Below are 13,017 nucleotides of genomic sequence, written 5' to 3' on the forward strand. Positions count from 1 at the left end.
ATCTTGCATGCTTTCATTAAGAGAAAATATTGCACTGTGTTAAGGCCCATTTAAAACAATGAAAATAATATATATGTGTGTGTGTGCACATAAACTTCTTATTTTTAAACAAACACAGTATGCAATAACTAGGACTTATAATGCAAAAAAATTTCTGTAATTTAAAAATTAAACTTATTAACAATCTATAGAGTTCTTCAGAAAGCATCCTTAGAATTTATGGCTTTAGGTGGTACCAGGAGATTTAATTTATCACTTCGGCTCCTCAGGTGAAAGAGTTCATGACTTAATGAGCTCGGTGCACTCGAATGAGTATTTATTTCAGTGATGTTTCTCTGTTAATAATGCAATTCTGCAGGCATTTTCTCCTGCTGTGTTTGACAAAAGCTAGCTCCCAGCGAGTTCTAGCACTTGCAATTTTTGTGCCCCCGAAGTCCTTTATTACACGGCAGCATTTACAGTGGTAAAGTATTAAGTACCTGTTTCTCCACCACTCTAAACTGCCTCAGGAGGGGTGCGGGGAGCTGGCTGTGACTTGCTGATCTCAGCCTAAGGTTAGAGCAGCTTCCAGAGAGGCAGCAGCGGAGAGGTCGCGGAGCGGCAGCCGGCACAGGTCTGTGTCCATCGCCGGTTTTATGCCAGCTGGGTGTTGCCATTGTTTCTGACGGGCTGCAGAAACACAGTTTTCTCTCTCTTTTCTGTACTTCATACAGTACAAAATGTAACACGGGTTTCACTGACATTTATGAACTACTTCTGTTGGGCTCACAGTTGTCTCACCTGACCCCTCAAAAAAGAGGAGCCAAAGAAAACATATTGCACACAGCTAGCAAATGGTTTGCTCCCATCTACCCCATCAGAGGAAAGTCTGTTTTGACACGAGGGGGCTGCTGTCTTACAACCAGGATTATGCCAGCAAAGACAGTATGACAGAAGTGAGCAGGGAGTCTCCCACTGTAATGTGTAACAAGTCCTACCTCTGATTTATGTGCTGCAAAACCCACTCCACCCTTATCCAGAAAATAACATCTGTGATTACAATGCAGTGTGCAGACAGCTGCAGTTCTCTACCTGCCAGGACAGGTAGACGGCTTGGCATGACGCACAGCTATTTGCTGATTAAAATGAACTCATTATTTCTACTAAAAGCAGAGCTGATAACCTAATGGGTGTTTCAAATAAAATGTTTTCTTTGCAGCTGCAACATTGAAGTAGAGTCTGCAGCAGTTTTCTGCATATCATTAAGACAGGCATAAAGCAAAACCTACAAAACTTTGAGAATCAGCAAATCAATATTTTATAGCTACTCTGTACTTCCTTGAAAGACTGTAATGCTTCTTACAGACAAAAAAAATGTCAAATTTGGTACTTTCTGACAATCTCAAAACAGTTCTTAGAAATGTCTGGACTAATCCTCAGTTGGTCCTGTGAGGCAGGTACCATGGGTACTACTGGCATTCAACAGAAGGGAAAAGAAAGGAGAAAGGCTGACAGGTGTGACAAAGACAGGCTGTGAACAGAGAAGAATCCTGGGACCACTTTAAATACCTACAGCACTGAAAAACAGCACATTCAGAGGGGAATTAAATGCCAGCAGTTTCAGCTCTGTGGAGGCTGGACAGATAGGCTTCTCTAGGTCTCTAGGCCGCCTGATGGTAATCGACAGGAGAGGGGTGGCTGCCTTCACGGGGTAACTTGTGCTGTCCTACCATGCATGGCCGACATACACGCTCTTATAGGAAGTCAGAAAGTAGAGCTGCCTCACCTTTCAAGAGGTGAAACAAATCCTATCTGCCGTGTTGAGTCATAAGTGAGCCCAGGAAAACATCTGAGAGCTGTTTGATCTTACAAGTCATTTGCATAGCAGGTTGAAGACTTTTCATACTAATTTCAATTGACTTTGAAAAATGAAACCAGGGTGCTAGCAAATGACTGATTCTGTCTAAAGAACGGATGGGGAAGTCCTAGTCACTTCCTCTGCATCCGTTGCAGATGCAGGTGCGGAGGCTGGTCGCTGTGGTAACACCCACCCACACGGATCCTGGTCTCATGCTCACTGTGTGCGGCAACAAGGATGGGAGACAGCATTTTCTCTTATTAGCTCTCAAAATAAGCCTGGTATGACTAAGTTGTAGCAGTTGTACCTTAGAAATTAAGTAACTGCTTAATTTCCACAACATGGAGGTGTTCTTACTCTACTCCTAGACTATTGCAATTACTAAACTAAAAGGATGATCAAACTTAAAAAAAAAAACAAAAAAACCCCAAACCACCTCCCCCCAAATTCCTAACCGTCCTCCCACACCTGATACCCTAAACCTATCTCCAATTCATAGCAAACACCTTAGATCTCAAAATGCCACACTCCATAAAGATCTTACTCTGCCTGAACTAAAATTCTGTGCAAGGAAGGAGTAATACTTAAATGTGTTATACTTACAGTAGTCAGGAATATATGTCAAGGTGAACACAGCCCCGAAGCTTAATGTATGCGAAACCTGCCAAAGCTATTAATTAGCTGACAGAATGAGGAAAAGTAGTTGATGCATGAACAAAAGCAGTAACTACAGAGACAGCAAAACCAGCCTTGAAATCTCTTAGTGAAGAGTTACACAGTGCAGATGGTCTTCTGTAGCCAAAGAGACAGTTTAAGGACTCTCAAGATAAAAGGTTGTTTTACTGAGGAGGTAGCTTGCAGATCTTTATGTAAATATAGAAGGTAAATTCACTCCTACCATTTCTGTGGAAGGTATTTCTCCAATCCAGTATGAACAATGCTTTGATTGGACTGCAAGAGGAAATGGCTTGAGCAAGTCAAAAGATGGAACTATTCAAATACCTCCTGCTGTTCAAATAGTTGCATTTTGAGAGAAATAACAAAGTCTCATCCTGGGCAAGGAAAACTTGAAAAACTCCATTAGATCAATGCACTACGTGACCTAGACTGAGGATAAAGCTTTACCCATGGGATTTGGCTATCGTCTTCCCACAATCGCAACATTAGGTACGAAGTTCACTGGTTTCTGTGACCTCTGGCATTAAATACTGCAATCCAGGAACACCAGCTGATCATCTCTACCACAAGAAGGTTTCAGATCTCAGCTGCACCAAAAATCAGGTCAGAGAATTACGTCAGTGAATACTTCTAACCAGGGTCAACTTGAGTTCCAAAATGATATTCTGGCTACTTAATGCCTTCACAATGTAACAACTGTTCTGACATTCCCACAGTGTGTGACAAATGGTTGACGGTGCACTAGAACAGACTTAGGCAGAACTGTAAAATCCTTCCTACTACACCTACCAGCAGCACCATGATTTTAGAGTGCTATTCAAGAAACACCTCAAGAGAGAAATCTTCTGCCCTACAGAACTCGTACAAAGTGGAGAAGACAGAAAACGAAGCAGGCTAGCAGAGAAAGATGCTCCTATAGGACAATACAAATGTCTTACTGCTTGTAATGGTACGGATCTCCTTTGGTGGTTTGCCACAACACAGAAATACACAAGAGGATGCTTACCCAAAGCCAGTGGCAGTTGGTGCCATGTCAAGTCCCAGCACTGTCTTCTATAGATTGGAGAAGAGCAGGGCCAGCATAGTCAGCAAATGCCAAGGACAGGAAATTCAAAATGCCAAACCAAAAGACCAAATGAATCCTAAGCCATTAATTTTGAAGACCTCTTTCTTGATAAGCCTCTCACGTTCCTCTATTCCTATCACTCACTAGAAATAGGATCACTCTCAGAAGCTTAATACTGCATTAACAATAGCTTCTTGCATTTAAATTACCCCACCTTACTGCGGTGTGGGGAAGGGAAATGGAAGAAGCGTATTGGCCTTTCTGAACTCTTCCTTTGCCAGAGAACCTGAGCTTATTTGGATTACCTTAAAAACTTTCTTCCAAACCTATTCAACACCCAAAACCGAATAACAAACACCTATGTTACACAAAAACCTACAGTTATGGATAAAGCAGACAGCAAAGTAACTTAGCCTAGCAGATACTTCAAGAAAAAATAAATATTTTCCCCAAACAATTGCACTTCAGGAAAAAAAAACACCCAAAGCTTCAGTTCAGAAAGGGCATCACAAGCCAAAGAGAGCTTTAACAAATGCCTAGGTTTAGTCACATATTTTAATCCCACTGATTTCACTGGGATTTAAATGTTCACTTAATTTATGCATGCTGAACTTTTAAAGTGCTTTACTGGATATGGGCCAAAGGAAAGGGATGCCTCTTACAGCTTGCCCTTAAGAACCAGAATATTTCACCCTTAATACCAATGATTAAAACAGTTAAAACAGTCCCTAAAGGCAGTGATGCAATAAGAAGATGCCTTTTCACCACTATTCTCTTTTTAAGGAGAGCTTAGAACAATCAAGTTTTCCTCCACAGACCCCACTGCCACAGGTAGAGTTTTGTCAGATGATTTGCACGGGTCCCCCTCCAATCTCTACAGTTCTGTGATCTTCCCTTTACCATGTTCATATGTAGTTACATCTCAAGCATCTTGGGTATTGATCCTCAAACCTAACTAGGCTGACAAAGACTGCATACCATTGGACCATGTACTAAACTGGAGAACTAGTCAACATATGTCAGAGCTCCCCAGTAGCAGAAAATTCACCAAGTGCTGACCAGCTATTCCACTGTAATGTACCAGCTGACTGCCCACAGTTAGTTTTAAATCATGCCAGGAGACAGCTACTCACACATCAGCATTGCTGCTCCTGGAAGCCCTTCCCATGCCATGACAGAGTGCACCTGCAAACAGACAAGCATTTGAAGTGCATAGTTTGAGAAACCTGGCCCAGGGTGCAGATAATGTTTAACTTGAGCCGAAGCTCATGACTCTGATTTCCCCTTCTTTTTTGTTAAGGAAATTATATGCTTTATTTTAATAAAGTTTTGGGCTTTTTAAACTCGGAGGAGTAGAAGAATGTAGCAACTACATATGCACAGATAGATCATTTTGTGGACAACAATTTATTACACAGTAACAAATAGAATAAGCTTTTATACAAATTAGGAAACTGTGACAAAGTATTAGCTAAGTATTACAGTACTAGACCATGTCTTAAGCTATAATTTTTGATTTATAAGTCAATTGCACAGGATAGTTAATGCACAGGTACATCTCATTCATCAATAAATACTTCACTATTTAATAACCTCCAAGAGAAAGGAGAAAATCAGAAACTCAAGCCATTTGCAGGTTACTTCAAGCGTGGCTGTCATTCTGGAAATAACTACATTAATATCCATAAACATATATCCACATCCACCTTTCAGCACAGATGAATTTGAAGATCAACAGATCTAGTTAATGATGCGTTAACATTCCCATCTGAAACTTGTTATGACCACATACAGCACCTCCCTCAGTGTCCAGCCAACATGTTGTAAAACTGCCAGATCCCACCAGAAGGCAGCACTCCCAACCAAAGATTTAAACTGCTTTGTCCACCACATCAATGAGATTCAGCTATTTTATTTTTTGCTACCTACTTAATGAAAAGTGCTATGGTAATTTTTCTAAAGTAAAAAATTATTTCATGATGAGGATCTTAATTAAAGCAATACTGCTTATCGATATTACCAGGGCAGGAAAGGCTACTACCCATATCTGAAAGCTCCCTTGAATTTTAATTACCTCACACCCTGATATTTTCATGCTTTAAAAGCATCAAGACTTTTAAAGACCTAATAAAACATCTGTGTTCTCACACTCATCTACAATACACATAAGCAAGTCACAGATTCTTTGGTATTTTGAAACAAACCCAAACATTAAAAAAAATAATGTGTCTTTTTTGACCATACTATTCAACCTGAATATACAAAACAGTTTGGTGAGCAAAACTGCCCTTTTCCGGAACATAGATCAATAAATTTTGCATCATGTAAAAAGCTCAGCAGCTAGCCTGAGCTAGGTGTACCTGTTCCCTTTGTTCAATGAAGCAATAAAGCATCATATGAAAGAAGCTCATTTGCCTTTCAGTAGAGGATCAACTGTCTTCTGAAGGTGCCTATGCCTCTACCTCTAATAGTGAGATTCTGGCATTCAGAGGCTAAAGGATCTAGAAGACTAGCTTACTTCTGGCACCTAGTCTATGGAGAGATGAATTCCACCTTTGAGCTCTGGAGCAAATGCACACATGTAGGGCTATATACAAAGTGCCAGGTTGTGACATGAAGGACATGTCCCTCACCTTCAGCAGACTGCATTTGAAGTTGCTTTATCTTCTGTAAGTTTGTGTGTACTGGAAGCTTTATCTTGGATTTTCACAGTTTAGGGTAGATTTTTAGCATTTTTATTTGAATGAATACAAATTCATTTGGCCTGGAAAACAACTGAGTAGGGTTTTTTTGTTTGTTTTTTAAGATCACCACAGAAAAGCAACAGCTGGTGTCAAGGAACACCAATCCCTGTAACTTCAGCCTGAAGAACCTCAAAGTTTTCACTCATCTTGCCCGTTCATTTTTAGCCTTCAGCATGTGTGACTAATTATACAATACTTTGCTTGCTATGAACAGGCACTTTTTCCTCACCTTTCCATTTAGTGTTCTTCCAGAATATGCAAAGACCACCCTTCAGGATTTTGCTGATCTGATTTCTGAAGTGTGTTACATAACAGAAAGATTATCATTAAAAGAACAATTTACCACAGTATGAATATCTGACAATTTGTAGTTCTCTCTCAAAAAAACCAAAACCCCCAAAAAAGAAAAAAAAAGTGATAATGTTTAGTTTACTCAGTTCAGGTTTTGTTTTCCTTGCACAGCTCTTCATCTATCTGTCAGTTGCTGCCAGACACTGGACATGTGACCATGAGAGAGGAGAATGCAGTCGAAGCCGATTATTAGCTACAACCAAGGGACTGGCATATCAGTGACTGATCCTAATAAATACATAAGGAAAGAAACTGAGGTTTGAAGGAGACATATTCTTAACACTGGAATATTAAACCACAGTATCTTCACTTCTATAAAAGCTCCCTCTTTGCTTAGTTCATTTATGTTATGTGTCATCTTGTATACTTAATACGAGGCTGTTACAACATATATAAACACATAAAACCTTATTTTAATGCACTATGTAAAAAGAAATCCCTGGATATTGAACAATTGAAACTGAAATATGGAGGAGAGAAAGGTATATTTATCATTTTGGGGCTAATGGATTTTTAAAAATCATGTTAAAACACAGTGGACATGGAAATTCATTTTTCTGCTTAATTCTGTGAACATTTTTTCTTCTGACAGCTATACATGTTTACCTTGTTTTTGTATAGGATGAGCAATTCCTCTCTGAAAACAGAAAATTTATGAAAAATGTATTTACAGTAAATATTATAACTCCAGTAGGTACCGCAGAAGCAGCTGGGAAGATCCAACGCTTTACTAACTCAGGAGAAACTTTGACACCACAACCAGGCTTTTATGCATTCATCCCCTAACAGAGATAAGCAGCTTCCTCCCAGAAATGCATGACTGCCTCTGTTAGCTGCTTGACTGCCAGAGAATGGAATAGGAAACTCTGAGGAGTTCAGGTTTTTCCCTGTATCAAACATCAAACGGTAGGAGAAAAAAAAAAAAAAATCAAGTCTTTTTCATTCCTAAATCTATCAGTCCAGTCTTTTCTACGGATCTGAAAAACTTCCACAATAACCTCATTATCAGTACCACCTCTAGACTCTCCAATCCCTTTGCCCTGAAGCCCCCAAACTCCAGAATATGGATAAGCAGTGTGGAAGGTCCCCTATTCAAGGATGATACTCTGGTCTGTTCTGAACACATCACAGCTACTGCTGTTTAGAGAATCTGAGGTTGTCAGAGAGAAGGAATTCCAGTTCAACAGTATCATCAGTGGTCTCTACTGGTACATTACTCTTTTCCACAGGGGGTGAGTAATTCTGTACTTCATGTCTTGAAGCTAATATCCTTGAAGTCCCATTGCAAGAACATGCCTCTGGTTGTCTGATGCTGTCTGAGCAAATATGGTTTGGATGGTAAATGCCTGGACAGGAATTGGGTTGGCAATGACTAGGGACGTAGTATTTAGTTGCTACTGGACTTGATTCTATTTGATTATGAAAAGGATTATTAGCCATGCAACAGGTCTGGAGACAGTTATTATTTTTGAATACATGATGAAGGCCTAATTTAGCAATAAGGGGCTTCCCAACATTAACCTCCTTTCTTTCATCCATTGTATCTTCTATTCCTGGATACTCATAGTGCAAGCAAACAGTGAAGATCAAGTGTTCCTGCAAGAGAGGAAGGGAGGGGGGTAGAAAAAAAAAGTTACCCTTCCTCCTCAAATAAACAATATAGGAAACACAAAGGCACAGCCTACTAGAGGAGACTAACCTTTTCAGGAGCTAAAGACATGTATTAGGCAAGACTTGTTTACTGAGGACCTCTTTTGGTTAATACTTGCTCACCTGATAGTCTTTATTTCCGGAAGCACTTGTATTACACCAGCTACCAAAAGCACTGAAGAAGAGATACCACGTGATACCAAGCACAGGTGTTCATGACACAAAAGATACAGAGATAAACTTAACAGTGCCAGAGTATGTTGAAGTGAGAACGTTTACAAAAACTGTGCCCAAGAGTACAGGTTGGAATGGAAGGAGATGATATGTAACATTTTCATCTCCTAACTAATGACTTTGTAAGATGCAGGTCTGCTTCAGGTCACATTCTTCTTGTACTACAGGGCGCTGGAACATTCCCACAGTGTGCAATACATGATCCTCACAAAAATAATCATCTTGTCAAAGTTCAGTACAGGCCTAGAAAATAAAGTGACTTACACTACGGTATCAGGATTGCATTTGCACTGATTCCTTGGCTTTTATTTTTCAGCTAAGAAACTGAAGTCACTAAATTGTGCTAGCAGCCATTTTTTCCCTCCAAAGAACATGTTACTCATTGTGCAGACAATACACAGCTACCTCAACAAAACTGCAAAGCAACATGATTAATCTAAATTATCTAAACAAACTTGTGAGGAATAATATATATTAACCCTTAGTTTTTGCAGTGAACTTAGCCTGGTGTAGAGGCAGTGTTTGGGAAGGTCCTTTGATACTAAATAGCTTCCAGTTTCCTCAGGAGTTCCTTTATTGGCCTCTTTAGGATCCACATCCAGGTCCTGTTGCAAGAAAGAAATGAGAACTTAATTGAAGGTACAGAATTTGTAGATCATAAAATAGTTAGCAATATTTCTTTTTATAAAGTCAGCATTTTCTTCTTCTTAAAAGAAAAGAAAATGCCAATCTTGGATTACTTACAAAAGCTGCTGAAACCACTGCTAGTCACAGGCAAATGGGGTTACATTTGAGTAGGTTACCCTCTTTTGCTGATGGTTCCTGTCAAATTTGCTATGCTTGCTTCAGGGTTGCTTTTTTTTTACCTAACTTCTACTATGAAGTACAGTACTATAACACTAATGCTGTGGGCTAAAAATACATGTATTTATTATGCACATTAACTGAAATATTTTATTCATAAAGCATCAGTAATGTCCTGTTTGTTCTATCTAAAAAGGTTTTCTGCCCCATGTCCTCTTTCATAGACATCAAAAAAGACAGCTTTTTGCCCCAAGGAGCCTTCTGTTTTACTCTTATCCTTCACCTTACTGTGATCAGCTGAGTAACATCAATGGAACTGGACAGGATCACCCAGGTGTAAAAGAACCGTAAAACTAAAGCCTAAGCAACCTTGTCCTGCAAGGTAGATGTGTCCTCAGCTCACATAGGAGCTATTGACATTTAACTTCTTTAATTAAATATAACAAATACTTGATATTAGACAATGAAAAACAAAGGAAACTTTGAAAAAGATAACCCCAGGTTAATTTTAATGTATTTTTATATATATTAAAAATATGCATTTAAAAAAAAAAGTAAACGTGTGTACAGACACACACATAAGCACCTCATGTCAACAGTTTAGACCCTTTTTATTACAAAAGATGCAGTTCCATGTGGATAGACCAGACAATTTTCAGCTTCAGTGGAGGGAGATCACCAAGACAACAATAGGAAACACTTACAAGTGCGAAGTCTGTAACGTAGGCTCTGCAAACTACTATTTCAGGTGGCTTCTTTACTATTCGTGTGTAGATTATCATGACATTGGAAAACTCGGCTGCGAACCCCAACTGAATCTGAACACCACATTTGAATTCAAGATACCTACTTTCTGGAAGCTCTGCAAATAAATAACACATCATTACATTCTAAATAAAACTTAGCATATGTATTTTCTTTTTTAAATTTTGTTTTAAATTCAGAAGTTTTAAAAGGTATAGACCTCTTCTTCTGCCCTCCCTCTACCTATCACATATTTACACTGAAGCAAACCAGGTTAGAAGCTAACCAGGCAGCAACATTATTTGCTAGTATCACACAGTAACTGGCAGACACTGCCAGAGAGAGAGCTGACTCCACTTCTGCTTCGCAGGTTTCTTTCCAATCTCTGTGCAACTAGCAAGGCAACATTTACTGTAAATAGGATATAGCTTGCTGACCCAACAAATTGTTTACATATCTATAATCAAACTGGTAAGGTTAACATGGTCTATATCCAATATATGTGACACAGCTGTAGCATTATAAGAACCTTTGAATTTCACAGAAAACAAGTTTCAGGTACATTTTTTTTCCTTTCGCAGCCTATGCACACATTCACAAAGCCTAGCCCGCAGCGTTTTTCTTCTTTATATTGTGGTTCTTTCTCAATCCATAGGAATGTATCTGAAAGTGCTCAAGGGTCAATAACATCATTCTGTGTCTGTATGCTTTGTATTGATTTTTCTACTCCCACTGAAAGTGGATTATTTAACATTATCATAGACATACCTTTATATAAATATAAAGGTTATTCTCTTCCTAAATTCCAAACACATTCTCTTCAATGCATGGCTTAAAACAAATAAACTAAGATAATGTTATGTCTTTATAGTATTTGTTTTGCATTTCAATCATTTAACAAACAAGAATTAAGGGCTTGATTCCACAAATTAAAATCTACATCTGTGAAAGAGTCTGCCTACATGACTAGTTGTCTTAAAAATGCCACCCTTGACCTACTGCCCAATCCGTCAAAATTTTAAAATGTACTCCAACACATTTAGGTGAAAAGGTAAAAAAGTCTTAAACCCCACTGCCCTTCTTAAAAGAAGTCTAGAAAGCCTGAACTGATCTCACCCTTATTCTAGTTTTCTTAGTTGTATACATTGAAAACTCCTTTTCATCATGCACTTTTACCATACAGTTCACCTGGCTATTTTAGGTGATGACTTTAGCATGAGATTAATGACATCTTAAAAGTGTCATTGTTAGACACAAACAGACTATTGGGAGATTATCCCAGGAGGTAGACATCATGTAAGTCCCCCCTACAGTGTTTGAGTGGTCTTAAATATACTTACTTACTCAGGATGAATTCCACCTGTTCATTACAATCTCATGTAGAGGTAAACCCCAACACAAAAATTTCCAAGATCTGAACATACTAATGAAAATTCAGATATGAACTTGAATTTCTTCCATTTCCATTCAATATCACAACCCACAGACTAGAGATTATTGAGAAAGTACATCTTCTTATTTTTCCCATCATGCCAGTAGGATCATCTAAAAGTAGACTGTACGATACCATGAGCTTTGGCCCACTGCAGGTTCCGTGCCAGAGACTCTGCAGAAGATATGGTTTGTTGAATGGGATCAGTTAATGCCCTTTTCTCAGACAAACTGCTGCGGATTTCCAAAGCTTGCTTGCCTTTGGTAAGGTGACACTTGCCCATATCTAAAAAATAAGATGCATATAGTTTTCTTTCAAAATCAATACTGCTGAAATTCTAACTAAATTAAATACATCACTGCAATGTTGTGTGGTTGCTATGGTTATACCAGTGTCAGCACATCCATAAAACCTTACAGTTTTATAAGTATACATTACTCAGCTATTCATTCACTTAAGGCTAAAACAGCATGCCAGATGCCTGCAGAGAATCCTGAGGGTTTTGCGTCTCCTAGTCAACATGCTCTCACATTTCTTCTCAAGACCAGTTCAAGCAATATCACAGCTCTGATTCAGTAAGGTCCTAATTAAAGTGACTAATTTCAAGAATGTGAATAATACCATTGGAGGGGATTTCTAAAGAATTGGAGGTAAGTGGAATATTTTAGGGGTCGATAAAGGGGCCAATACTGTTTATTTAACACCATCACTAATGACCTGGATGACAGGACAGAGTGCAACCTCAGCAAGTCTGCAGATGATTAAAAACTGAGAGGAGCAGCTGATACACCAGAGGATTGTGATGCCATTCAGAGGGACCTGGACAGGCTGGGCAGAGAAGAATCTCATGAAGTTCAACAATGGGAAATACTGAGTCCTGCAGCTGGGCAGGAATAGCCCCATGCAGCAGTACAGAAAGGGGACCGACTCACTGGAAAGCAGCTCTGCAGAGAAGGACCTTGGGACCTGGTGGACACCCAGCTGACCATGAGCCAGCTATGCATTCTTGTAGTAAAGGCATCCAACAGGAATAGTGTTGCCAGCAGGACAAGGGAGGTGATCCTTCCTCTCTTGTCAGCACTGGTGAGGCCACCACTGGTGAGGCCACATCTGGAGTCTGTGTCCACTGCTGGGCTCAACAGTACAAAATGACATGTACACACTAGAAAGAATGCAATGAAGGGTCAAAGAGATGAGGGGCCTGGAGCATCTTTCTTATAATGAGGTGCTGAGAGAGGTGAGACTGTTTCGACTGGAGAGAACATGGCTCAGGGGACTTCTTATCACTATGTATAAATACTTGATGAGGGAAAGTAAAATAGTGCCAGACTCTTCTCAGTCAAGACCAGTGACAGTACAAGCGGAAGGAGATGCAAACTGATATAGAGAAAATTCCACTTAACCATAAGAAACAACTTCTTACTCTAAGGGTGATCAAACACCAGGACAGGCTGTGCAGGGATATTGTGGAGTCTCC

The 13,017-nt window shown here is 39.4% G+C and overlaps 1 protein-coding gene across 7 annotated transcripts in view; it reads right to left on the bottom strand.

Moving 5' to 3' along the window:
* Positions 1-4,969: 4,969 nt before the first annotated feature.
* The window catches only part of MALT1 (MALT1 paracaspase), a 39,911-nt gene continuing 31,863 nt past the window's right edge, over positions 4,970-13,017 (bottom strand). For all 7 annotated transcript variants that reach the window (XM_075021666.1, XM_075021665.1, XM_075021664.1 and 4 more), the window contains 4 exons: positions 11,676-11,825; positions 10,069-10,226; positions 9,040-9,165; positions 4,970-8,272 (listed from right to left, as the gene is read on the bottom strand). In XM_075021666.1, coding sequence (XP_074877767.1) covers positions 7,808-8,272; positions 9,040-9,165; positions 10,069-10,226; positions 11,676-11,825 — 899 coding nt within the window. In that variant the 3' untranslated portion in view covers positions 4,970-7,807. The remainder of the gene's footprint in view (positions 8,273-9,039; positions 9,166-10,068; positions 10,227-11,675; positions 11,826-13,017) is intronic.

The sequence above is a fragment of the Buteo buteo genome, chromosome Z (genome assembly GCF_964188355.1).
Source record: "Buteo buteo chromosome Z, bButBut1.hap1.1, whole genome shotgun sequence".
Taxonomy (NCBI): Eukaryota; Metazoa; Chordata; class Aves; order Accipitriformes; family Accipitridae; genus Buteo; species Buteo buteo.